Here is a 27,825-nt window from a genome sequence, read left to right on the forward strand (position 1 = left end):
GCAAGAACTGTGGTTCACGGCTTCATCCCAAGCCCTGCTCTGGCTAACAAACCCTGCAATCCTGTAGGGGCTCCTCGTGCCAGGAATCACCCAGGACCCTGCAGCACAGAGATGGAAACAGGAGCCGGGGCAGGAGTTCCCTGATGAGGATTTGCCCATGCACGGGGTGGGTGGATGCCCAGAGCTGCAGCCCAGCACTCAGGACACGTGCCTTAGAGCACTCTGTCACGTTAGGGACACCCCAGAAAAAGCAGAACCAGGGGCAGCTGCAAGGTGCAGCCCAGTCCTGCAGACCTTGACTGCCCTGAGCCGCTCAGTGTCATGGAGAGCCCAAATCCACCACCCCAAACCCCCTGGGCACTGCACAGCCCCTGCCCTGCCCTGGGGACACCTCCCCAGACAGCCCAGGCACTGCAGCTGCCCAGGGAGCTGCAGGGTGGGAGGGCATGAGCACTGCCAGAGCCATCCACGCTGCCACACACACGCTCAGCACCCCAGGGGAACACAGAAAACTACACACAAAATGACTGATTGGGCCTGGAAACACATAAATCACTCCTGCAAGAGAAAGTATCCTGCCAAGCAATCTTCTCCATCTCATTTATTTATTGTTTCCCATTTGCACTCTAATACTGACTTATTTTTCAGTATTTTGCTGGTAATGTCTGATCGGTGGCTGATGCTGAACAGGCTGATATTTATTTTCCATTCCCAGGTTTGGGCTTTTAAATAAGTGTTTCTCCTGGAAAACTGACAGCAAAGCCATGAGAGGAACAGGAATTGATCCCAGAGACAAATGGGGTGATTTCCCCTCTCCACCTCCCCTGAAGGATGGAAAGCCCTGCACTCCACACCGTTTGCTCTGCTAGCAGGAGCACACCCTGAGAGCCACAGCTCATCCCTCTCCCTCTCCCTCTCCTCACAGGGAGCATTTTTCCCTCAACTTCCCATCCAGCCCTGCCCTCTGGCAGTGGGAAGCCATCCCCTCTGTCCTGCCACTCCATCCCTTGGAAATTGTCTCTCTCTGCATTTCTGGTCAGCTCCTTCAGGCCCTGCAAGGCCACACTGAGCTCACCCCAAAGCTTCCCCTGCCCAGGTGAGCAATGCCAGCTGTGCCAGCCTCTCTGAGGCCACACTGAGCTCACCCCAAAGCTTCCCCTGCCCAGGTGAGCAATGCCAGCTGTGCCAGCCTCTCTGAGGCCACCCTGAGCTCACCCCAAAGCTTCCTGTGCCCAGGTGAGCAATGCCAGCTGTGCCAGCCTCTCTGAGGCCACACTGAGCTCACCCCAAAGCTTCCCCTGCCCAGGTGAGCAATGCCAGCTGTGCCAGCCTCTCTGAGGCCACCCTGAGCTCACCCCAAAGCTTCCCCTGCCCAGGTGAGCAATGCCAGCTGTGCCAGCCTCTCCTCCCAGCAGAGCTGCTCCATCCCTGGCATCATCCTGGAGCCTCCCCTGGGCTCTGCAGCAGCTCCAGGTCCTGCCTGAGCTGGGGCAGGTGGGGTCTCACCTGAGGGGCAGAGGGGACAATCCCTGGCCCTGCTGCCCACGCTGGGCTCAGCCCAGGCTCTGCAGGGGTTTGTGCAAGTGACTGATCAAAAAAACCCCAATAATGCTTTTCCCATTTCTAAACTCTTTTGGAACAGTGCAAGTGACTGATCAAAAAAACCCCCAATAATGCTTTTCCCATTTCTAAACTCTTTTGGAACACACCAGAAACTTCACTGCATATTTAAAGGTTCCTAATGCAAGCAGCACGAGGACATTCTCATCTGTCATTAAGACAGTGGAAATTTTCTTTCCCCTGTTTCAGGAATATATCCATCAGAATACATTTCCATGGATTTTTGTTAGAATTAAAAAATGAAGCAGGAGAACATTTGGCGAGTTTGTAAGAAAACCAATATCCAAAATGCCTTGTCAGCAAAGGCTCAAGATCAAACCACAGCAGCTCTTACTGTGGGCTCTGCACTTTGGAGTGTCATTTGTATGTTAAAAAATGGGCTACAACTCCCCAGCTTGTACTGCATCCGATTTCCAGTGATTTAATAACACTGGGTCACAACCTGCAATCCCTAAATGGCCAAATCCACTCAGGCAAAATGCTCTTCCTGAGAAGTGATGGCAGAGAATTCATCCCAAAGCCATCAGAAATGGGACTGGGGGAGCAGAGGGAGTTCTGTGTCTGCTCAGGGAGTAGCTGCTTATTAAAGCATTTGACACTAAAATTTACATCTTATGCTAAAGACTTTCTAAAATATTCCTAATTCACCTCTTATTTCATTTAGAGGCCAAACAGATCTGCAGGTGAGTACAGTGCAATATCTGCAGGTATTTTCAGCTGGGAAAAAAACCATTATGTTCTTCTGGGTTTGATTGAAAACGTGAAGTTTTATCACCCCAGGGAACCCACCCGACCCCACTGGAGCATCCCTGGGAGTGACTCCAGGCCAGGCTGAAACCAAGGCACCCATTTATTTCAGCCTGGGTGAGACCAGGTTTGGAACTCAGAGCCATAGAACTGCTTTATATTCTAGTTCAAGTAATACCAAGAGGAAGTCAGTGCATTTATGAGAAATTCTGCATTTTGTGGCACATCTCAGACTGGACGTTTTAGACCCCATTAATATTTGATTTTTACACTGCAATTTGCAAGCTGAAAACTTTGTGCTTAAACATTACCCAGATGAACACTCAAGTGTTAGAAACCTGCCTGGGTTTATGCCAGTGAGTTCAAATTGCTTCTGGGAGTTAATACAAACACAAGATTAAGTCAGCATTAAACATGAAATATATGCAGATACATTATTTTACAGAGTTGAGGATGAACTTATCAGCATTAAACACAGATCCTAGGACAAATTTCCAAATTCCAAATCCTCGTGTGAGTCTCATTTGAAAACCCTCCCTGGCCAGGAGGCTCAGTTTCCTGCTTGTGCAGGAAATTCAGTCCCTCCTTGAAGCCTTTTTTCTTCACACTTTTCTTTACCCACATTTACAGATTTAACACAACTCTCTTCCCCACCAGCGAGGTGTTCCTCAGGTAACTCCTGACTGTGGGCTCCTTTGGAGCCCTGCCATGAAATGTTCCATCAAGGAGGTCTCCAGAGAGAGCAGGAACAGCAATATTTAACAGGAGGAAACATTGTTCTCCCTCGAGCTCAGTTCACTCTGCAACACCAGAGGTTCCTGTTTGCTCTTTGCCAACCTTCCCCTTTTTTGGGCTCCCAGCTGAGAGGTGACAAGTGGTGACATCTGTCCTGCATCATCCTTGGGGCTCTGGCACCACCTTCCACTGAGGAACAGTGGAAATCAGCCTGAAATCAGAAAAGACTGAAGGTTCTGAAATCAGAAAAGGCTGAGGGTTCTGAAATCAGTTTCTGAAATCAGAAAAGGCTGAAGGTTCTGAAATCAGAAAAGACTGAAGGTTCTGAAATCAGAAAAGGCTGAGGGTTCTGAAATCAGTTTCTGAAATCAGAAAAGGCTGAGGGTTCTGAAATCAGTTTCTGAAGTCAGTCTGATATCAGAAAAGGCTGAAGGTTCTGAAGTCAGCCTGAAATCATTTTCTGATATCAGAAAAGGCTGAAGGTATTGAAGGCAAGCCAAGCCTTGCCCCTGCACTCCCTCACAGCTGCACAGGACCCATGCCAGGCTCCTGAAGGAATCGTTCCCTCCCTATCCCACCTGGACACGACTGTCCCCCAGCCAGGGGAACAGAGCTCCCTGCTGCCCCTCCAGCTCCTGCACCACTTCCAAGGTAAAGCATCTTAAAAGAAGAGCTTTCAGTTTCAAGGATTTTTTTTAATGTAAAGTTTAAGATAAATAAATTGTTAAGGAAAAAAAAAAATCATCTCCGTGTGCTTCTCCACAGCAAGAGAAGCAGCAGAATGCAAAGAACTCCTTCAAGCTGGCATTAATAATTCAACAGCTCTGCAGGTTGTCTCCAGCCATCTGCAGCCCAGAGTGGGTTCCTGGTGTGCCAGCCTGCTCCACATTCCTCGATCAACTCCTCCTGAGGGCTGGGTTTCCTTCTCTCACCTCGGAACTCAGCACTGCCACTCTGAATTCTCTTCAGGGCTTTATTGAGCCCAGCACAGGCAGCTCCTGCCCACAGCCCCAGCTCCTCATAGAGAGGAACAAAGGCCACTCTGAGCTGCTGCCCTGAGTGCCCTGCAGCACTTCCCAGGCTCGTGGCTGAGTTCTGCTGGCACTCACTGCCAGGTATCCACAGGCACTTCCAGTGCAGCTCCTCTGTGTGACAGCAGTGACATCCAGGGCCCCCAGAGATCCAAGGTGTTGCCCACTGTGCTCCAGGTTAAAACTGCAGACTGGAGCAGGCTGCTCCTGGCTGCCACAGCCCAGCAGCCAACGCTGCTTTCCAACCACTCAGGGATGCTTGGAGCCAATGTGGGCTTTCCTTCTCTGCCAATCAATTCTAAAAATAATGAAAATAGAAAGCAAACATTTTGCTCCAATGATCTTTGCTTTCTCTATACAACCTGCAAAGAACCAACAAGAGGAGTGTCCCAGGTGTCACTCCCCATTTATCTGTGGCAGGGTTTCCTCCTCATCCATGCCTTGCATTCCTGCAGGCTTCTCCTCCTGGCTCCACAGCATTCCCACTCCTGTCTGGCACTGCCTTCAGGAGGTGCCCATCTTCCCAGGCATGACTGCTGCTGCTCCAGATCTTCCCTGAAATGTTCCTTCCAACCACTCCTGGACAGCCCCTCAGATCTCCCACAGCCACTGCCTGGGGATGCACTGGGGCTTTGACCAGGAGCAATCCCTGAGCCACAGCCAAGAGGGCACAGAGCTGGCAGTGCCAGGGACAGGGCACAGAGCTGGCTGTGCATGGACAGGACAGGGCACAGAGCTGGCAGTGCCAGGGACAGGACAGGGCACAGAGCTGGCTGTGCATGGACAGGACAGGGCACAGAGCTGGCAGTGCCAGGGACAGGGCACAGAGCTGGCAGTGCCAGGGACAGGGCACAGAGCTGGCTGTGCATGGACAGGACAGGGCACAGAGCTGGCAGTGCCAGGGACAGGACACAGAGCTGGCTGTGCATGGACAGGACAGGGCACAGAACTGGCTGTGCCAGGGACAGGGCACAGAACTGGCTGTGCCAGGGACAGGGCACAGAGCTGGCTGTGCATGGACAGGACAGGGCACAGAGCTGGCTGTGCCACAGCCAGGACAGGACACAGAGCTGGCTGTGCAGGGACAGGGCACAGAGCTGGCTGTGCCAGGGACAGGACACAGAGCTGGCAGTGCCAGGGACAGGGCACAGAGCTGGCTGTGCATGGACAGGAATGGCACAGAGCTGGCTGTGCAGGGACAGGACACAGAGCTGGCTGTGCAGGGACAGGACACAGAGCTGGCTGTGCATGGACAGGACAGGGCACAGAGCTGGCAGTGCCAGGGACAGGAATGGCACAGAGCTGGCTGTGCAGGGACAGGAATGGCACAGAGCTGGCTGTGCAGGGACAGGACACAGAGCTGGCTGTGCAGGGACAGGAATGACACAGAGCTGGCTGTGCAGGGACAGGAATGGCACAGAGCTGGCTGCAGCCTGAGCTCCTGCTGCAGGAAGCCCAGAACAGCAGCACAGGGCTCCATCCACAGCTGCAGAGTGCTGGCCTGACCCAGCCCTGGCTGCTCCCACAGCCTCCTCCCCTGGCACTGCCCCTGCTCTGCCCTCTGCTCAGCACTGCACTAATTACACTAATTACCCTCTGCTCCATCCCTGCCAACAAGAGCTGGAGGTCACCGTGCCCCAGTTCCGCAGGGATGGGTCAATAAATGCAAACACAGATAAAAGCACTGGTGAGGGTGCTGCTGGCACAGCCTGTGGCACCAGGAGAGGAGAAGGAACCCCTGACACCCCACAGCACAGCCTGGCACTGAGGGATGCCACCAACACAAACCTGGCACTGGGTAACTCATCAGCTAACCCAGTGAAAGAGGCCAGAGAAGAGCAGAGGAACAAGACAAACACCAAATGGACCGAGGGGTCTATCAGATGTGGCAGCAAAGCTGCAGCCCCAGAGGGATCAGTGACCCCTCTGGCCAGGCCAGGGGAGAAGGTCAGCACAGCCCTGAGGCACTGAGCAGCAGCTCTGGGGCCAAGCACAGCCCAGCTGCCCAGGAAGCCACCAGCCCTGGGGCTGGCACCTCCTGTGTCCTGTGAAACCAGGCAAACCCTGCTCATCTGAATCAAGCACATCTGCATTTCCAGAGAAAACTAATTGTGGATCCCTCTTCTCATAAAAACAGGATTTAATTCTCACTCAGCAAGTTATGAGGCAGCAGGAAAAAAAATGTTGAGGTGAAAGTATTACAATCAGCTTTGTTGCTCTTTGCTTATCTTAGAAATCTATATAAATACAGCAAATCTTAATTTAAATATTCACAATTTAATAGCAACTTGTCAGGAAAACCTGGTGTACTTGGAGTCTTTTTCTTTAAATCAAGTTATATGCTTTGGTTGCTACAGAGGCTGGGAGATTTAATTCAATACACAAAGCATAATTCCAACCCTCTTGTGTTAAAAATATTCTTTAAATAAATAATAGATCAAAGCAGTGTCACTTTGATGGCATATGCAGTCCACGGAAGGGGGAGAGGAAGGATTAAATGTTTTCAGAGCAGCCCTCATGGAGGAAGGGGCGGGGGACACCAGTGAATTCTCACTTATTTTCTCTACATTTACCACTCATTACTCTGCTGATTTGATTCTCCCCTTATCAGAACTCTGCCTTCTAAAGAACCTTCAACTTCACATAAACTCTGGGGTTTTTAGAGCAACAAAGCAAGATGAAAAGAGGAGTCATTCCACTCCCAAAGCTGTGAATCACTTCCTCTAACTGTAGTAGAGCTCTGCTCACTCCCCATGACTCCTCGATGAATAAGGCAAAATCTGCCACTGCTTGGGGCTTCCATGATTCACAGGGGAAATGGGAATTCACAGGGGGAAATGGGAATTCACAGGGAAAATGGGAATTCACAGGGGGAAAATGGGAATTCACAGGGGAAATGGGAATACACAGGGGGAAATGGGAATTCACAGGAGAAATGGGAATTCACAGGGGGAAATGGGAATTCACAGGGGGAAATGGGAATTCACAGGAGAAATGGGAATTCACAGGGGGAAAACGGGAATTCACAGGGGGAAATGGGAATTCACAGGGGGAAATGGGAATACACAGGGGGAAATGGGAATTCACAGGAGAAATGGGAATTCACAGGGGGAAACGGGAATTCACAGGGGGAAAATGGGAATTCACAGGGGGAAATGGGAATTCACAGGGGGAAAATGGGAATTCACAGGGGGAAAATGGGAATTCACAGGGGAAATGGGAATTCACAGGGCAAATGCCACAGCTTTACCTGCCCTGGGACTGCAGAGCCTCGTCTGGGCTCACCTTTGAGCACCTCTCCATTCAGGGACAGGCTGGGGTGTTCAGTGGCAGGGAATGGCCCCAGCCTGGGCTGTGGGGAGCTCATGGATCACACTGAAGGTTCTGAAACGTTTCCCACACTCAGCTCACAGGCAGAGGCACATCCCCTGCAGCACCCAGAGAGAGGAGCACACCTCCATCAGCCCTGGCTTGTGGGAAAGGCAGCCAAGAGCCAAAAGGAGCTGCAGGAATTTGGGGTGGGGACAGAGGCTCCCCCTGGGCCTGCAGGGAAGAAGGGGCTGAGCCATGGGCTGGGCTGGAAGGACAGAGGGACACCAGGGGCTGTGGGCACTGACAGGGCTGCAGGCCACTGGGGACAGTGGGGAAGGCAAGGGAAGAGGAAGAGAAGAAACTTCCTGAAGACAGCTAAAAGTGGAGGTAATTAATTTGTGATGCCAGAGAGCAAAACAAAGCAGTTCAGGTACAAAAAGCAGGAAATCAAGAGCCCATCAGCTTCACCCTGATGGCACAGGCTGCCCTCACAGCACCACTGCTCACAGGAAAACCCCACAAAGCCCAAGCTCCTGGGTTTTCTGCAGGTGCTCCATTCCCTGGACAAACCTGTCCCACCCAGCTGGGCCATGGGAAAACAGCAGCATGAGTGAGCTGCCCTCCCTCCACCTCCTGCACGTGGACACGAGGTCAAACCTGATCAGATTCTGTGAACTGTTTGCAGGGTTAGCCAAACTCGAGCTCAGTGGGTGGAAATATTTACCAGACATCCCCCCTGCAGCATTCCAAACCCCATCCTCATCCCCTTCCCTCCCCAGCTGGGGCTCTGCCCTTGTTACCTCACATTAAGCACTCAGGAGACAGCCAGTGACAGCTGAAAAGGGGAACAAAATACAAGACATGACAAACAGCTGCTGAGATCTAAAAGGAATGAGGTTGAGCATTCTGAAATCAGCTGCTCTTCCTCTCTCAGGTGTCTTTATGAGCTTTTGGTACCTAACAGCTTAAGGCACCTGTTCTTAAACAAAAAGTAATTAAACACAACAAGAAGTTTGTCCAGAGGATCCCTGATCCAGACACAAACGATGCCTGAGCTGCACCACTGCCCTGGTAGGAAGTTATTTGGTGTACTGGTGTTTGAAGTTATCTCCAGCTGGCAGAGAAAGCAGAAGAACTAAACTGAAAATTTGAGATTTGCTTCTATTTTCTTCTTTCACAAGAGTCAGATTCAGCTTCTTGGAGAGTGAGCAGGGCCCAGCCCCACTGAGCTGGTCCCCAGAGAGCAGCAGCAGCAACAGCCATGACTTTATGGCACAGAGAGTCCCAGGGGAGGGAACTGCAGCTCCACAGAGCCAGGCAGCAGGAGCTGGGCTGGGCACTGATGGTAGCAGGCACCTGAAACATTTCACAGCAGCCACAGAGAACCCCTGAGCACCCCCTGATCTGCTGCTGCTGCACAACCTATTGATCAGCACAAGGAGGGCAAAGTCATTCCTGAATTAGAAACAGGCAACTCTGCAGATCAGGGATGGAGGAACAGGAAGCCTCCCAGGAAGGCACCTAAAATAGACCAGCAAGCTCATCACACCTCCACAGTCTAGTGGAGAAAGTCTCCTGTGTGCCAGAAGCCTTTGGAGCAGAGCACCCAGCGTGGTGTCTGTGCTGCCTTCACATCACACCCAAAGCCTCAGCTCAAGCCAGCAATGAGCTGCCAAGTCCCACCTTCAGATCATGGTTCGGAACTTCTGAGCAATGCAATCACCACTCTGGGAACACTGAGACTCAGGGACAGCCTGGGCACAGAAATTACAGCTTGCATTCCAATGAGTTATTCCATCCTTTACAAGAGGATCATAAACCTAACAGAAATCTGGTCACCAGAAAAACCCATAAATACCCACAAACACCTACAAACACAAAGTTATGGGTGCAAGAACTGGGAGAGCCAGCAAGGCTGGGACCCTAAGCAGCTTCCAAGAACAGAACAAGTGCAGATGACGGTCCAGGACATTTCTTAGGTGTTTGCTTTGCTCTTTACTGAGCCATTGAAGGTGTCCCACAGAGGCAGCAGAGGATCCCAGACTCCCAGCTGGGACGTGTCTGTGTCACTCCCAGCACTGTCAGTGACACACAACAGGTCCCCAGACACCCCAGGAGCTCCTGTAACACACCCAGAGTTCCATCTGAAAACTGTGCCCTGCCTCCAGAGCCCCACAGCCTGTGTGTACCCAGGAGTTCCTGCTGTAACACACCCAGAGTTCCATCAAAAACCATGTCCTGCCTCCAAAACCCCACAACCTGTCTGTGCACAGGACAGCCTCACTGTCCCCTGTGCACAGCAAACCCACCCAGCTCCAGTGCAGCTGCACCCCCAGACTGCTGCAATTCCTGCACCTGCAGCTCCTCCTGAGCTCGGGCACTCCACTGCCTTGCCCAGAACACACCAAGCTGCATGTAAAGAGCCTAAGTGAAGGAGCTGCTCCAAGAGCCCGGGGCCATGAGCATCACACCAGTGTCTCTGGGGCAGCTGCAGGTTTGCTGCCCTAACCCCACACCAGGACACAAACCACGGGATCCACAGCCAGCGTTTCACCTGGCTACAGCTCAGCACCCTCTGAGCTCCGACTCCTGCTCCACCTGTACCCCGAGTGCTTCTCTGCAAACCCCACGGTGCCCTGGAGCATTACCCGGTCCTTCATCCTCCAGCTCTGAGCCAAAGACTTTGAGCCTTCGATCTTCTCGCAGTGCCTTTTCTTCATGAAGGCCAGGGGCAAGTTCCAGTCCGTCAGGTCGGACTCATCCTCCTCCCCGAGCCCCAGGAGAGGCGACTGCAGCATCTCAGACTCCATGGGCGGGGGAGCTCCGGGCACAGGGTGGGCAGCGATGTCCAGCCCGGCACCCAGCGGGGCCGGGGGTCCCTCCGGCCGGAGGGGCACGACGGGCCAAGGGCGGCGGGGGCGGCGCTGCCCGGTGCGCGGGCAAGGACGGACCCGGGACACGCAGCGCCTTCACCTGGCGCAGGCAGCGGCCCCGGCCGGGCTCGGTGGCGCGGCCCGGGGAGCACCGAGGGACCGGCGAGGGACCGGGCCCGGGGCCTCCCTCGCACCTCTACCCCCGCGGGCCCCGCGCTCCCTGCGGCGGGCACGGCGCCCGGCCCATCGCGGCTCCCTGGCACACCGGCGGGCCGAGGGCGGCTCGGCGAGCAGCGCTCCGGGGACGAGCGGCGGCGGACGGGACGCGCGTCCCGGGGCGCCGGCGAGCGCGGCTGGGCTCAGCACCGCGGCACGGGGGCGGCCATCTTGCCCGGCCCACAATGCCCCGCGGTACGGGCCGCCGCGCGGGACACGCCGCGCCGCGCGCTCCGCCGCGGGGACGGCGCGTTGCCATGGGGACGGCGCGTTGCCATGGGGAAGCCCAGAATCCCGAAATCCCTGAGGCTGGAAAAGCTCTCCCAGCCCATGGAGCTGTGCCCCATCCCCACCTTGTCCCCAGCGCAGAGCTCTGAGTGCCACATCCAGGAATTCCTTGGACATTCCAGGGATGGACGCTCCAACCCTCCCTGGGCATCCCCTGCCAAGGCCTGAGCACCCTTTCCATGGGGAAATTCCTCCTGGTGTTCCTCTGTGGCAGCCCCTGCCGAGGCCTTGTGAAAAACGCCAATCACTTGTTTTTAAAATTTTAAAAGTTTAATAGTAATGAAATGGTTATAAAAATAGTAATATAATTAGAGTACTAATCATTTGGACAATTGGGATTAGGACAATATGAGACAATAGAAACAAAGAGTTACGGACAGTCTGGGTACCTTTTCTGAGCAAAAGAAGCCCGAAAATGACCCACGTTAACAGAGGATTAACCCTTAAAAACAACAGCCTGTTGCATATTCATACACCTTATCCATGATGCATAAATTCCATTCAAACACAGGATTCTGTCTGGGCAGTGTCAACCTCTTCCTCATAATCCTAACAAAGTCGTTCTGCCCGAGCAAAGCAGGAAGAAGTTCAGAAGTTCATTTCTCCTGATAATGGAGCAATAAATTCTCTTTCTCTGAAAGATTCAGGTGTCCTGTGGCTGCTATCTCAGTGCAAGTCCTTTCTTTAGAAAAAAAAAGTATCCTACATAGCATAGTTTCTATTTTAACATTTTGTTGTAACATAAAACTATATTTACCACACTATTTCAGAGAATTAATGCAGCATCACTTTCCAACACAACACATATAATATTCATTTGAATATTTGCGAAAAGCCAACCATAAAACAGGCATTTTTCACAGCCTGACCGCCCCTTCCATGAGGGAAATTCCTCCCGGTGTCCCTGTGTGGCTCCGCTGTCCCTGTCCCTGTCCCTGGAGCAGCCCCTTGCGCCTGCAGAGCTGAGGTGAGATTTGAGATTCGCCTCCAATTCAGCTGAAAGCCAGCCCCTGGTCGGAGCTGCTGGCTGGGAGCTGTGCCAGCCTCACCCTGGTGTGCGCTGCTGCTCCAAACACACCCAGGCACAGCTGCCGGCCCAGCCCGGCCTTCCTTGGAGCTCACTTTGTATTGTGTGCTCGTTTATTCTGGGCTAAAACTGCCCTGGAGAGTGGTGGGACTGGGCACAGCCCCCAGCAGATGTGTCTGGTGCACGTTCACTCCACACAGCAGGAAAGGCAGGTGGAGAATTTCAGGCATAGATCCTCCTTGCTGTTACACTGAAGGTTAATGGAAATCAAACATTGCTGCTGAGGAAGTTCCTCAATGTTTACTCCCGGCAGCAATCAAGCCCCACCACATTCACATTTGGAACACTTGAACGTGTGAAAATCATTTCAAAGTAGAAAGGCAAGAATACGTGTGTAATTTGATTTACAGGACCATTAATTTTCATAAATACTCTCCTTGTGTTTACACTCATGGAGCGTTTCCAACGCAAGGACCTTGCTCTGCAAGAGCTTGGGAGATTGGCAGGGGATGTTCCTGGGGTGGCCAAGGTTTGCTTTTGCTCCTTGCCTCTCCTGGTTCGGTGCCTCACGGTGCTGATGGCTGACGAGAGCCGCATGATTGTGATCAGCAGGAGCTGCAGAAAATGCTTATGGCTGTGTTTCTGCTAGCCTCTAATGAATTCCTCAACAGCAGCCGCACAAAACCAGAGAATTGCAGAATTCTTTGGGTGGCAAGGGACCTTAAAAATCTTTATTTGCAATGCCCTGCCATGGGGGGATCTGGAGAAACAACACAATCCCAGTCCCTGGGTGTGAAAAATGAGTATTATGTGATTGGCTCTTCACAAATATTAAAATGAATACTCTATGTGTTATGTTGGAAAGTAGTGCTGTATTAATCCTTTTAAGTAGTGTGGTTAATATCGTTTGTAGGCTATAGCATAAAATTAAAATAGAAACAATGTGCTGTAAGATACTTTGTGTAACTAGCTCAAGGAATGGGTAAGATAACCAAGACATTCTTTGCATAAAGGTAACAGCAACAAGACACCAAGATTCAAGAAATTTAAAAGTTTAATAGTAATAAAATGGTTATAAAAACAGTAATATAATTACAGTAATAAAAATTTGGACAATTGGGATTAGGACAATACAAGGCAATAAGAACAAAGTGTCATGGACAGTCCTGGTACCTTTTCTGGGCAAAATAAACCTGAAAAAGGACCCACATTAACAGAGGATTAACCCTTAAAAACAACAGCCTGTTGCATATTCATACACCTCATCCATGGTGCATAAATTCCATTCAAACACAGGATTCTGTCTGGGCAGTGTCAGCTTCTCCCTCTGGATCCTGATGGGGGCTGAGCGAGGCAGGAACAAGTTCGTTTCTTCTGATAATGGAGCAATAAATTCTCTTTCTCTGAAAGATTCAGGTGTCCTGTGGCTTCTACCTCGGTGAGAGCACCTCATTCCTCTCTTTTAAAAGTGTATCTCACATAGCATAGTTTCTATTTTAACATCATGTTATAACCTAAAACTATATTTTAACACGCTACTTAAGAAAATCAATAACTTTCTAACATAACACATATAATATTCACTTGAATATCTGCTAAAAGCCAATTATGAAATACACATTTTTCACACTGCCTGTCCCCTCGGGGTGTCTGGGACACTGCCTGAGGGGTCCCTGAGGGGAGCTGGGCTCACCTGGCTGGGCTGGGCTCACCTGGCCGAGCTGCAGGGCACAGGGACGGGCACAGGGATGGGCACAGGGATGGGCACAGGGATGGGCACAGGGACGGGCACAGGGATGGGCACAGGGACGGGCACAGGGATGGGCACAGGGATGGGCACAGGGATGGGCACGGGGATGGGCACAGGGATGGGCACAGGGATGGGCACGGGGATGGGCACAGGGACGGGCACAGGGACGGGCACAGGGATGGGCACAGGGATGGGCACGGGGATGGGCACAGGGATGGGCACAGGGACGGGCACGGGGACGGGCACGGGGACAGGGATGGGCACAGGGACGGGCACGGGGACGGGCACAGGGACGGGCACAGGGATGGGCACAGGGATGGGCACAGGGATGGGCACAGGGACGGGCACAGGGATGGGCACAGGGATGGGCACAGGGATGGGCACAGAGGGCTCAGCTCAGCAGTGGTGCCCTGGCTGTGGTGGGAGGCACCAGCCCTGCCCTGCTGGGTGCTCCCAGCCCTCCCACAGGATCTCAGGGTGCCCTCTGCCCTGCACGGGCTCTCCCTGTGCTGCTCAGCATTCCCTGCTGCTCCTGAGGGCAGAGGTGGTGCCAGGGCTGCCCTCAGGAGCGCCCTTCCAAGCACAGCCAGCCCTCCTGCCCCACAGAATAACAGATTAAATCCCCCTTGTTCCCAGGGAATCCCAGGAGTGGGGACACCGTGTCAGGTAAGGCACAGTGAGTGATGCCCTGAACCCAAAATGCAGGATTATCTTCCAGAGACACGTTTGGACGCATTCTCCCACCTGTCACTCTTTTTAATGAAAAATCCTCTCCTATCTCAGGCTCTGTCAATGTCCTTTGTTTTGCCTCATTCAGCTATCTAATTCTAATTCCACTTTTGGGCAGGAAGAAACACAGATATGGAAAGAAGAATGTTGCTCATAAATATCACCAGAGATCTCATCTTTCCGTTTCATTACTCAACCTCACAGGTCACCACGTGAGTCAGATGGATGCAAAGCTCCGTTCTGGGAGCCAAAAGGCCACCAGGCCCCCTTGCCTGGGGCTCTGAGGGCAGGTGTTCGTGTGCAGGTGGGCGCCTTCCTTCCCCAGGGCAGCCCCTCCACGGCCAGGGCTGGTTTTGGGGCATTTTGGGCCATTTAGGGGCCAACAGCAAGGTTTGCTTCAACATTTCAGTGGGGGCAGCTTTGCAGCCTGAAGACAGTGGGTAAAATATTGATCGGGGAGAAGATCTGTGTTGAACCGAGCGTGATTTCAGCGGTCCCATTGGAGCCGGGCTGGGGCTGGGGCTGGGGCTGCAGGTGAGAAGGGGGCGGGCGCTGCTCTGTGCCAAAGCCGATCGCATCCGAGCATGATTCACACATTGCCCGGCTCGGGAAGCCTCCCGGTGACCTCCCCTGCCAGGCTGAGCTGCCCCGGCTCTTCCCGCCGGCTCCCGGCACTGCCTGCTCACTGCAGAGGAGGAATCGTGTCCTCAAACGGTGCCCCCGGAGCTGCCAGGGGGGTTTGGTGCTGTACCTGCTCCCTACAGGTGCCCCTGAACCTGACAAGGGGGTTTGGTGCTGTACCTGTCCCCCACAGGTGCCCCCAGAGCTGCCAGGGGGGTTTGGTGCTGTACCTGTCCCCCACAGGTGCCCCTGAACCTGACAAGGGGGTTTGGTGCTGTACCTGCCCCACAGGTGCCCCTGAACCTGCCAGGAGGGTTTGGTGCTGTACCTGCCCCACAGGTGCCCCCAGAGCTGCCAGGGGGGGTTTGGTGCTGTACCTGTCCCACAGGTGCCCCTGAACCTGCCAAGGGGGTTTGGTGCTGTACCTGCCCCACAGGTGCCCCCAGAGCAGGGCAGCAGCTCCTGCTGTGGTTTCCCAGCACAGGCACTGGGGCAGGGATGTGAAGCTGAGGCTTTTTCCCTGCACAGAATTTTCTGAGCTGCAAAAACCCTCAGAGACCGCCAAGCCCAACCATTCTCCAGCACTGACCATGTCCCCAGGTGTCTTTAAATCCCCCCAGGGATGGGGACTCCACCCTGGGCAGCTGTGCCAGGGCTGGACAATCCTTTTGGAGTAAGAAATTTCCCCCAATATCCAACCTGAGCGTTTCCTGGCACAGCCTGAGGCCATTTCCAGAAATTTCCCCCAGTATCCAGCCTGAAGCTCCCCTGGCACAGCCTGAGGCCATTTCCTCTTGTCCTGTTGCTCCCAAGGAGCAGAGCCCAGCCTCCCCCTCCTGCCAGGGAGTTTTAGGGAGTGAGGAGGTGCCCCCTGAGCCTTTTCCCATTCCCAGGGGTGTTCTGCAGCGCCCCAGCCCCTGGTGTGACGGGATGTGGTCTTCTGAGCACAGGCAAACTGCCTCAAAAATACGGGGGGCATTTAAAAAGGGTGCAAAGTGGGGTTTTGGTCAGCAGCACCCGCTGGGAATGTGACAGGGATTCACGTTCTCCTCTCACGCTGAAAAGGCCAGAATAAATACTCGGTCAGAAATCTCCCCTTGCTCTTTCAGTGGAAGAAACATTTTGGCATCGGGGGAAATTTTTCACCAAGGAAGAAGAGAGGGGGAGAAAGGAAAGGTGATGCAGCTTTTGGAAGCAGAAAATTTGGGAGTTTTAATCTGCTGGCTTTGCCTCCCCTGAGCTACAACAGGGCGAGTTTCCGGATGAATCAGAGGCTGTAGAGTTGAGTTAATGAGAGCATTTGACATCCTCGGGTTCCAGGTAGTACACAAGCTGGAAGTCATTTAGACCGTGAAGCAGGCGCCGCGTTTGACCCCGAAGGCGACTCCAGTTCACGGCAGATGTGAAGATTTCTGCGTTCCCGGCGGGCAGGGGAGACTCGAATGACCCCTCCGCACACTGACAGCGATCGGCTGCTTAATGGAGCTGTGTTCCTCGGGAAGGCCGAGCGGGCTGCGCTCGATACGGCGGGGATGCGATAGATGCGAGGCTTTGGAGGAGCTGTTAATAGAGTTCTGCAGCCCCGCCATCCATCTCCGAGCCGCTCATCCCTTAGCATTATCTGCCTTTGTCTCCTCGCAGGCCGGGCAATTTGCGAGGTGATCGGGCTGCGTGTGTTTAACTGCACGTGATCGATGGCACCTGGGCAGATATTCTCTGCTTTTCTCATTAGAAGCGCAGAAATGTTTCCTTAAACACCGTGTAGATCGGTATCAGCTCCGACAGAGCCGGGGAGCTCCTCCCGGGCCCGGCTAAAGCCTTCAGCCCGAAATTCCTGCCTTCCTTTTGCTGCAGGACCTGACATTTCCCTTTGGCTGATAAGAAATAATTCAGTGTTTTACAGAGATTTCTCATCCTGTCTTCACTTGGGGCTTGGGAATCTGCACAGCAGCCAAAGCGTCTCCAGCTTCTCTCAGAGCCTGGAGCAGCTCCTGGGCCTTTCCAGTCACCTTCGGTCTCTCTGCAGCTGCTGGAGCCTCGACCTTGTACAGGAATCGATGCTCCCAGCCCTAATGCAGCCTCTCTGCAGAGACTCAGCATCCGGAGAGCCCTTTGCCCACTAAAAGCTGCCCTCAAGCTCGGGGTCACAGCAGCAAGCTCAGGGAATCCCCGTTGCCTTGGAGTGGTTTTCTCCATCCTGGTTTAAAACCTTCTGTGTTTTAACCCCGAACCCTGCAACATGAATTGGCTCTGGCGCATCAGATCCCCTCCCAGCACCCAGGATCTGAGCTCTGCCCCTCCAAACCTCCCTGTCCCTGCTCCAGCTGCTCCCTGTTTGGGGCAGAGCCAGCTCAGCTCCCTAATCCCTGTCCCTGTCCCTGTCCCCGTGCTTGCACTCCCACCTGTCCAACCCAGGCCGGGATCCATGTACCCAATCTGCACCTGGAACTCCTTCCAGGCTTGTCCTGCTGCACATCCATCCATTCACCCACAACATCCATCCATCCATCCATCCATGGATTCCATCCATCCATGGATTCCATCCATGGATTCCATCCATCCATCCATCCATGGATTCCATCCATCCATCCATCCATGGATTCCATCCATCCATGGATTCCATCCATGGATTCCATCCATCCATCCATCCATGGATTCCATCCATCATCCATCCATGGATTCCATCCATCCATCCATCATCCATCCATCCATCCATCCATCCATCCATCCATCCATCATCCATCATCCATCCATCCATCCATCCATCCATCCATGGATTCCATCCATCATCCATCCATCCATCCATCCATCCATCCATCCATGGATTCCATCCATCCATCCGTCCATCCATCCATCCATCCATCCATCCATCCATCCATCATCCATCCATCCATCATCCATCCATCCATCCATCATCCATCCATCCATCATCTATCCATAATCCATCCATCCATCCATCATCCATCCATCCATCATCTATCCATAATCCATCCATCCATCCATCATCCATCCATCCACCATCCCCCATCCATCATCCATCCGTCCATCCATCCATCCATCCATCCATCCATCCATCCATGGATTCCATCCATCCATCCATCATCCATCCATCCATCATCCATCCATCCATCCATCCATCCATCCATCCATCCATCCCTCATCCATCCATCCATCCATCCATCCATCCATCCATCCATCCATCCAATTTAGTTTTTATTTCTCATTATCCTACTCTGATTTGATTGGTAACAAACTAATTTCCCCAAGTCCAGCCTGCTTGCCCGTGGTGGTGATCGCTGAGGGCTTTCTCCCTGCCCTTATCTTGCCCCACGAGCCTTTGCTCTATTTTCTCTCCCCCTCAGCTGAGGACAGAGCTCTGGAGGCACCCGGTGTGCAGCCTGGCTCACCCCAGCACAGCACAGGAACAGAACACAACACAGGGAGTGGGAGAAAGGGAGCAAGAGACTGCAAAATAATAAATAATCATGGAAAAAACTAGGGCACAGCAGTGTCACCAGCTTTTGATGTTTCCTTCTCATCCTGCCCTGCCTCTTCTCCCACGAAAAGAGAACACTGCAAGGTGGGAAGAAGCTCCAGAGCAACAGGGACACAGAGCTGTGTCTGTTCAGAAGCACCAGAAGGATTACAGATAAATATTGAAGCTATCAAAGAAGCTTAAGGGATTTAGGAACCCACTCCCCATTATTATCCTCACTGGGGGAGGGGAAGTGATCTCTGCAGCCCTACAGCAAACACCAGAACCGTGCTGATTTCTGAAAGCCCCGACCCTGGCTGTGAATTCCCCCCGGTTTGCTGGGCAGGGGGAGAAATGACGGCCGTGGGGTTTGTAGGACACGGGGGCACCGTTTTTGGGGGGAGCTGAGCCCTGCGCCACCCCAGAGCATCCCTGAGCAGAGCCGGGGCGGCAGGGCCGGTCCCACAGCACAGCCGGGCAGCCCTGGGAGCACTGGGAGCACTGGGAGCACTGGGCTGGCCTCCATCCCACCGCAGGCACCTCGCCTCCCTCACTGCGGGGAAATCCAGACAGCGCTGAAAAACGACCGGAGCGATGGGCTGGGAGGAAAAGCTGGCGGCTCCTGTGACGTGCGTGTGTGCAGACAGGGGGGAATTCCTGCACAAATCAATGGCGAGGCGGATGCGGGCTGTGGGGAGCGGCTCCATTCAGCTCCGCTGCCGAGGCATCGCCGCGGAGCTCGGCCCCGCTCTGCCCCCGGAGCTGCGCTCCCAGCCGGGAGGGGGACAGTGACAGCGATGTGTGCCACGGGCACAGCGGCCTCCTGCCCTCAGCCCTGGCACCCACCGCGCTCCTGCCCTGCCCCTCGGGCATCGCCCTCCTTTGGCATGGCCCAAATGCCGTCCCAGGTGGGCGCAGCGAGGATGGGCTCAGCGCTCTGGGCACGGCTGAAAGCTTCGGTCCCTGCTCGAAAAGCGGGGCAGGAACCCGGCGGGACCCGGCCCGGCTCCCCCTGCTCCAGCCCAGCCCTGCGTTCCCGTGCTGGGAGCACCTGCCCACCCCAGGCCCCTCTGCAGCTCTCCCCTCTGCAATTTTGGCCACTGCCAGCTCGGCCCTCCAGCACCCAGAATGGCTTCTCTGCCACACTTTTAAGGGGATGCTGCAGTTTTAAACCACAAATTAAATTTTTAATGAAACTTCATAACCGTTGTACCCAAATGTAATGTAATATTGATAGGAACTGTGCATCCAGCTAGCATGAGACTGCCCTAGAAAGCTTTTTAGGATGTTATGCAATATAGAGCTAAATTAATTATTTGTAATGAAAGGATCTGTGTCCCTATAGCATCACAGAGACCTACTGGTACAGAGACCACACTCCCGAGCCTCACTGAGTGTAAATGTCAGGCAATTTAGGAGCAGACTGGCTGGTGAGATGGGAGCAATGAAAGCAAGGGAAGGGAAAAAGGCAAGAGAGTGAATGTGTGAGAGAGGGAGAGAGAGAGAGGGAAAGATCTGCAAAGAAAGACTGCAGCAAAATGCAGCAAAATTCCCAACTCCTGTCCAGAGTGTGCCTGTCACAGAAGGGAATCCTCCATCTCACACACGGTGTGTGCACTGGCTGCACCCCGTGCCTCAGCTGCTCTAGTGACACCTGCACCCTTTAGAAGGCACCAAAAAACCCCATTTTGCATATACAGCATTCTCAAGAGAAGCATGGAGCAGCTGGGGGCTGCTTCCCTGGTCCAGCTGCAGAAGGAAAAGGCTTTGGAGGTGATCTTGCCCCCCCACATCTGGGCTCTGCATGCACAGGCAGTGGTGCTGTGGCCACAGACCCTGCCCTTGCTGCAGTTTCCCCAAGAACAAGTACTTCTAGTAAAAAAAAAAAAGACAAAAAAACGTGGCAGTGTCTGCCCTGCCCTGCTTTGAGCCTGCTGGGCTTGGGGGTGTGGGGATGGGGATGTAGGGATGGGGATGTGGGGATGGGGATGGGGATGGGGATGTGGGGATTGGGATGTGGGGATAGGGATGGAGATGTTGGGCTGGGGGTGTGGGGATGGAGATGTGGGGCTGGGGGTGTGGGGATGGCAATGTGGCTGCAGGGGACGTTCCCTCAGCAGCCTCAGTGACAAGAGGGGCACAACCAGCAGCCCCATGGCCAGACAGAGGGAGCTGAGCTCCTGCCAGTGCAGCCATTGCTGTTCCCCATCTCAGGCTGCCTCCATCCCATAATGGATCTCCCCGTTCCCACTCCGCAGAGGAGACTTCACTGCAGAACCAGCATCACCCCACAGGAGATGGTTTATGTACAGCAGGCTGCACTAGCAGGAGAGAAAGCTCCCACTGCCTGCTCCCTGGGGCTCCAGCTCCTGGGATTAGAGAGATTTGGCCACTTTGAAGAGCTGCCCTCTCTGCACCGGCGCTGGGGCTGCTCCCACACAGAGCTTGGTGTGGAGCAGACAGACTGACACCCCCAGCCCTGCACGGCCACGGGGCTGGGAGCCCCCCGGGCTGCCCAAAGCCATCCTGTCCATCACAGTACAAATGTGCCTGCTGGCTCCTGTTCAGGGCTAAAGCACCTGCGAGGGTCCTTGAGAGCTGTGCTCAGCTCTTTGCAGCCACAGAGCCATAAATCAGCTGCTGCCGAGCGCTTGGGAAGAGGCAAGGGAAGAGTTAAAAACAGGGGCTCCATTACTCCATTACAGCCACACAGCTCCTAAATCTACAGAAGCAATAACAGATCCTATTGCATGATTCAGTGATTCTGGGAAAGCTGAAATCCTGATCATGTTTTCCAGTCCTTTCTTTGCATTAGGAGCCACGGGGGTTATTTTGCTTATCTCTTGTAGCACAGCTTTGTTGTTTTTTCCCATCCAGGCACTTCCTGGTCTCCATCACCATAGCATCCGAGTGTTTATTTTATTGCATTTGTCACCTTGGGCTCATCTCCGCATAATGTGCTGTGGATGACAAAAGATTGCGAGGGAAATTGGTTCAGTGACACGCTCAGCTCTGTCAGGGCTGTGCAGATGTGAGCAGGACTGGGACCTGGCTCTGCTGCCTCTCACACTGCTTTACTCTGGTCTCATTCTGTTGCCTGCAGTATCATCATTTTTGGGAGGTGCTCCTGCCTGTGGCAGGATTAGACCTGCAGTCTTGCCAGCTTCTCCTTTTGTCAGAAACCCCAAAGCCAACCAGCACAGAAGGGAGACTGCTCTGCCAGCAAACCCCATGGGGTCTGTCCCCTCCTCATCCCCCTCTCTCCCTCCCTGCTCATGCTGCACTGAACACTGCTCAGCACAGAGCCAGCAGCAGGGACAGTAACCAGGGCGATAGAGCCACAAGGAAGAGCCTGCTGGAAATGCAGATTCCCCCCCGAATTTCCTGCACACAGCGCCCCAGAGGGGTGTGGGCACCCTGCAGGTGAGCAGCACCACAGGTGGCTCTGAGCTGCACGGGCAGGACCAGCAGTGAGACCCAGGAGCCTCAGCAAGGCTCCAAAGGACACCCAGTTCTCATGAGCACTGGGACAGGTTGGATGGATGCTGATGAGAGCACTGCAGGATGCCCATGAAGGTGCCCAGAGGTGCTGAGCACCCTGCACACCTCCTGAGCTCTCAGCCACTTTGGTCTGCAGTGCCCTGAGTTCCCCAGGCTGGCATAAATGGGCAGCAGAACATCAGAGATTTGCCAGGCTGCCATCCTGCTCCTGCTGAGAGCCCCAGGGGCTGGGCTTGGCCATCAAATGCTGCTTTTACTGTACCACAGCAGGGCTGGATGGGCAGAGAGGCTCCCAGGGGCAGCTGAGCTGCCTTTGAGGAGGAAACACTCCCTGACACATCAGTGTGTCACAAACCTCCCGGGGCTGGATACAGACCTGCTCCAGGAGAGGCATCAAACCGGTCCCAGGTAGCACAGAGCAGCTCAGGCAGCCCCAGCCAGGGCTCCTCAGGCCTGCTCCAGGCACATCAAAGGGGAAAGGACCACAGAGCCCTTGTGTTTTATATTCTGCAAATCCATGAACTGAAAACCTTTGTATTTTATTGACCCACTTCGCTAATCAAAATTAATTACTTCATATTTCACAGGATAACTTGGCATTATGCAAATACTCCAGCCATATGTGCTGCTGCAGTGCCGAGCTGAGCTGAGGGGGCCACAGTCCCCCAGCAGCCCTGCAGGCTGCTCTCCAGGCCAGGAGTTTCCACCACAACACAACACAGCACCCAGGAGAGGACAAGGATAAATCAACAGGCAGGAGAGGCTCAGGGGGCTGGGACAGCTCCGTTTGTGCTCGGGTGGCCTGGCCAAGGACGTGGGGAACAAGGGCAGGGACACTGCTGGCTGGATGAGGATCGGCCTCGGCTGAAGTGCTGAAGATGAGAGAAGTGACAGCTCCAGCAGCCACGAGCTATTCCCACCAAGGACAGATCCAGACATTACCTGCAAGGTTCTTTCTCTGATTAATAGAGAAGCAGAAAACGGCTCCCGTGCACCCAGAGTGGTGCTGGGCACCGGCACCGGGGGGAGCAGCTGTCCCTGGAGTGACCGGGGCCCGTCCGGGCTCCCCCCGGGCCGGCAGCCCCGCAGCTCATCCTTGTTCTCCCCGGACATCCTGGGGGCTTCCCCTGCTCCACGGGGCACCGACCCCTGGGGCTGCCCTGGCCACTGCTCCCGCACCACACCCGGGGCACCCACAGCGCCAGGAGCCCGGCACGGACACCCACGGGGCACTCACGGGGCACCCACAGCGCCAGGAGCCCGGCACGGACACCCACGGGGCACCCACGGGGCACACAGGGCCCCGCAGCGGCAACCGCACACACCAGTGCGTGAGAGCCCGCAGACAGCCACGTGTGCAGCACAGCCCGCACAGCCTGCACACACACGCACATGCACACACATGCACACACACACGCACACACACGCGCACACGGACACTCACACTCATCCCCCGCACATCCCCGCACAGTCTCCCCTGCCCACGCGCCGCCCACGCGCGCTCTCGCCCACGGACACACGGACACACACGGACACACGGACACACACGGACACACACGGACCCAGGCGGACACACGGACACACGGACACACGGACGCACACGGACGCACACGGACACACGGACATGGGCGGACACACGGACACGGGCGGACACACACGGACACACGGACGCACACGGACACACGGACCCAGGCGGACACACGGACACACGGACGAACACGGACACACGGACACACGGACGCACACGGACACACGGACGCACACGGACACACGGACGCGGGCGGACACACGGGCGCGCTCTGTCGCTCCCAGCGCCAGCCCCGCACGCTCTCGCACTCACTCCCGCCGCGCTCCCACGCGGGCCCCCCCGCCCGGGCCGGGATTCCGCGCTCCGTGACGCCCCGCGCGGCCCCGCCCGGCCGCCATAAAAGCGGCGGCGCCGCAGCGGAGCCGGAGCCGGCCCGGAGCGAGCGGAGCCGAGCGGAGCCATGGCCGCGGGGCCGCCCGGCAGCCGCCGCCGCCTCCTGCCGCTGCTGCTGCTGCTGGGGCCGGCGCTGGGGCCGGCGCTCGGCCAGGGCCTGGGGCAGACGCGCTTCATCTGCACCTCGGTGCCGCTGGACGGGGACGTGTGCGCCGCCTCGGCGCTGGGCACCGGCTCGGCCGAGGAGCTGAAGGGCACCGTGCTGCAGCTGCGGGAGACGGTGCTGCAGCAGAAGGAAACCATCATGAACCAGAAGGAGACGATCCGCGAGCTCACGGCCAAGCTGGGCCGCTGCGAGAGCCAGAGCGTGCTGGAGCTGCCCGGCGAGGGAAAGGGCAGGAAGGGCTTTTCCAAGAACACCATGGGCGACCTGTCGCGGCCGGCCGCCGCCGAGACCCTCAGCCAGCTGGGGCAGACGCTGCAGTCCCTGAAAACCCGGCTGGAGAACCTGGAGGTACGCGAGGAGAGCCGGGGAGCCGCGCTGCCGGGCACCGGGAGCCACGGGGAGCCGGGGCGGCCGCGCATCCCAGCGCGGGGAGCGCGGAGCCGGGCAGCGGGCAGCCCGCGGAGCCGGGCTCCGGGAGCCGCCTCCCGGTGCTAACAGCCCGCTCCTCTGCTCGCCCCTTGCAGCAGTTCAGCAGGATGAACTCCTCCAGCCAGACCAACAACCTGAAGGACATCCTGCAGAACAAGATCGATGACCTGGAGAAGCAGGTGCTGTCGCGGGTGAACAGCCTGGAGGAGGGCAAGCTCAGCCCCCGCAACGAGTCCGAGGAGCGCGGCAAGATCGAGAGCACCCTCACCTCGCTGCACCAGCGCATCAGCGACCTGGAGAAAGGTACCGGGCGCTGCCCACCCCCGGGACCCCCGGGCCGGCTCCCGGAGCTCCCCCGCCGCCGGGACCGGGCGCTGCCGCACGATGCGGAGCCGCTCCCGCGGGCGGATCTGCCGAGCCCGTCCCTGTCCCCCAGCTCGGCTGTCCCCGTGGCAGGGGTCGGGGCTGGCCGATCGTTGAGGTCCCTCCCTGCCCAAACCCTCGCTCGGTGGCTCCCGAGGCGGCCGGTGCCCGCGGGCTCGGTACCGGGGATGCTCCGGGCGCTGCCCGCCCCGGGGATTAGGGAGCCGCGCGGCGCCGGAGGGATTTGCTCCTCGCTGCCATCTCAAGGCCCGTTACATAACGGGGTGGGGAGGGGGGGAACCCCCAAAGGGGCGGAAAGGGGGCCCGGCAGGAGCCCACCGCCCCCGCGCTCCCGCAGGCCAGAAGGACAACCGGCCCCCGGACAGGTTCCAGCTCACCTTCTCCCTGCGCACCAACTACATGTATGCCAAGGTGAAGAAGAGCCTGCCCGAGATGTACGCCTTCAGCATCTGCATGTGGATCAAATCCAGCGCCTCCCCCGGCATGGGCACCCCCTTCTCCTACGCCGTGCCCGGGCAGGCCAACGAGCTGGTGCTCATCGAGTGGGGCAACAACCCCATGGAGATCCTCATCAACGACAAGGTAGGGTCCCGGGCCGCGGGGAGGGCGCTGGGCTGGGAGGGCGGCGCGGGGGGACCCCCGTGTGACCACCCCGAGCCGCTGCCCGCAGGTGGCCAAGCTGCCCTTCGCCATCAACGACGGCAAGTGGCACCACATCTGCGTCACCTGGACCACGCGGGACGGGGTGTGGGAAGCCTACCAGGACGGCACGCAGACGGGCAACGGCGAGAACCTGGCCCCCTACCACCCCATCAAGCCGCAGGGCGTGCTGGTGCTGGGCCAGGAGCAGGTAAGGGCCGGGGCGGCCGCGGGGCCCCGCTCGCCGGAGCCCCCGGGGGCACGGACGGGGCCGGGGGTGCCCCGCTGACCGCGGCTCCTCCGCAGGACACGCTGGGCGGCGGCTTCGACGCCACGCAGGCTTTCGTGGGGGAGCTGGCCCACTTCAACGTGTGGGACCGCAAGCTGAGCCCGGGGGAGGTGTACGGCCTGGCCACCTGCAGCTCCAAGGCACTCGCGGGCAATGTCATCGCCTGGGCCGAGGCCAACATCGACATCTACGGCGGGGCCACCAAGTGGACTTTCGAGGCCTGCCGCCAGCTCAACTAGGGCCACGGACAAGCGAGAGAAACCTCCTCAGCGGGTTCTTTTATTTATTTATTTTTTTCCTCCTTGTTTTGCGCAAAAACGACCGAGAACGAAGCCACCCGACTTGTCCCGGGAGCAGGGATGCCCCGGCAGCGGGGCGCCCGCCCCGGGGCCCCACGACCCTCCGGTTTCTGTCTTGCCAACGTCCTTCAACGCCTGCGTGCCTTGGCCTGGCGCGGCTGCGCCCCCCCGCCGCCCCCCGGCCCGGCCCCCGCTTCGCCGCCGCTTTCCTCGGGCACCGGCGCCTGAAAAGGCTGCGGGACCCGGCCCGGAGCCCCCTCGGGGCTCCTCTCTCTGTCCAGCCTGACCCCCGGGAGGCCGCTGCCCCCAGAGCTGGGGGAGAGCTCTAACATCCCCCCCTCCCCAGCTGCGCTCCGAACCCGGGACCCCGAGGAGGGGCGACCCCTCCGCCCGTTCCCCCGGAGCCCCGCGCCCCTCCCGGCCGGCGCTGCTGCCGAGCACCACAGCCATAGCCCCGGGCTGCGGCGGGCACCGGGGCGGGACCCCCGGCCGGACCCCCCGGCCCCGCTCCCCGACCTGCCGCACTCAGGAACCCCCGGCCCCGCCGCCTGCAGCCCCCGAGGCTCCTACGCGCCGTAGCTGGTGACAAATAGCCTTTACCGTCCCCTCCAGCCCAGCTCCCACTGACAGGTCTGAAGCCTTTCTGCTTTTGATAATACACTCTCTTGTTTCTCTTACTGTAAAGGGAAGTTTATTACCAATAAAAAAAAGGGTATTTTTATGAAGATAAAAAAAAAATATATATAGAATTATCAGCGCTCCCTGAGAGAAAAAAAAAAAAGTGCTTTGAGATTCTGCAGGATAAAAAGAGATAAAGAAGCGTATTTTGAGATAACAGATGCATTTTGTATGGTTTCCTTTTCTAAACTCCTGGTTTGTACTACAGATTGCAGAAATCACTCCCCAGCCCCCCTCCTGCCCCCCCAGGGCAGCCCTGGGCGGCAGCGGAGGATGAGGCAGAGAATTCACCCGGGGCTCCAGAGCCTCACGACCAACTCCAAAGATGCGGCAAAGACACGGGCGGAGCGGAGGGGCCGGCGCGGGCCCGGGAGCTGCCCCGGGCACGGAGCTCGGAGCTCGGAGCCCGCCCCGCCTCGGCTGCCCCGGGGGCCGGCGCAGGCAGCGGCAGCCCCGGAGCGAGACCCCGCGCACGGCTCAGGGCAGCGGAGCCTCAGCCGCGCTCTTGGTGCGAGAAAAAAAACCCCGAACCATCGAGAGTTAATTTCAGTTCCTCCCAAGCCCCCGTTCACATCGGCGAGCACAGGCAGAACCTGCTGAGAACAACAGCGAGACCACGGCACGGGTTTCACCTCCAGCCCCAGGTGCGTTGGATTTGCCAAAAAACCACGAAAGGGTGTGATGTCAACGCAGTGTACATAGTGTACAGTAGGGGAGAGAATCGATGTATCTTAATTTGTCATTATTTTGCTAACCAAAGCTGTACATTTTTCCTACTCCTGGCTCTGTCTCCTTTGGGATTTGAAGGGGTTCTGACACCCCGTGCATCCGGCCCGCATCGGCAGTTCTGACAATGCACTGTTTCTACGGATTCTCATGCTTTTTCCATTTTATTGCTGGGATTACATGAATTGTTGACTTTATTTTTACACAATAAAGCGTGAAGAAAGACACCGGCTTCTCTCACGTGTGTCTGTTCCCTGAGCAGCCAGTGCTCAGCAGCTTGTCTTTTTCCACAGGAAGGTTTTGTGCCTGCATGAAGCAGAGATTTCTGCCCAGTTCCTCTCGGAGCTGGCTCAGGCACTCCCTCAGCCT

The 27,825-nt window shown here is 56.2% G+C and overlaps 2 protein-coding genes across 3 annotated transcripts in view; one reads left to right on the forward strand and one right to left on the reverse strand.

Moving 5' to 3' along the window:
* RPTOR (regulatory associated protein of MTOR complex 1) overlaps positions 1-10,717 on the reverse strand; it is a 108,928-nt gene extending 98,211 nt beyond the window's left edge. For both annotated transcript variants that reach the window (XM_071451539.1, XM_071451538.1), the window contains exon 1: positions 10,094-10,717. In XM_071451539.1, the coding sequence (XP_071307640.1) occupies positions 10,094-10,255 (162 nt within the window). In that variant the 5' untranslated portion in view covers positions 10,256-10,717. The remainder of the gene's footprint in view (positions 1-10,093) is intronic.
* A 13,118-nt stretch (positions 10,718-23,835) lies between these two features.
* On the forward strand, positions 23,836-27,683 carry NPTX1 (neuronal pentraxin 1). Its single transcript, XM_071451341.1, has 5 exons — positions 23,836-24,360; positions 24,537-24,744; positions 25,163-25,407; positions 25,496-25,675; positions 25,771-27,683. Exons 1-5 carry the CDS (start codon positions 23,914-23,916, stop codon positions 25,990-25,992), a joined length of 1,302 nt encoding a protein of 433 aa, XP_071307442.1. The 5' UTR covers positions 23,836-23,913; the 3' UTR covers positions 25,993-27,683.
* Positions 27,684-27,825: the final 142 nt, after the last annotated feature.

This window comes from Agelaius tricolor, unplaced genomic scaffold, assembly GCF_023055355.1.
Source record: "Agelaius tricolor isolate 1412-34295 unplaced genomic scaffold, bAgeTri1.0.p SCAF_32, whole genome shotgun sequence".
Classification (NCBI taxonomy): Eukaryota; Metazoa; Chordata; class Aves; order Passeriformes; family Icteridae; genus Agelaius; species Agelaius tricolor.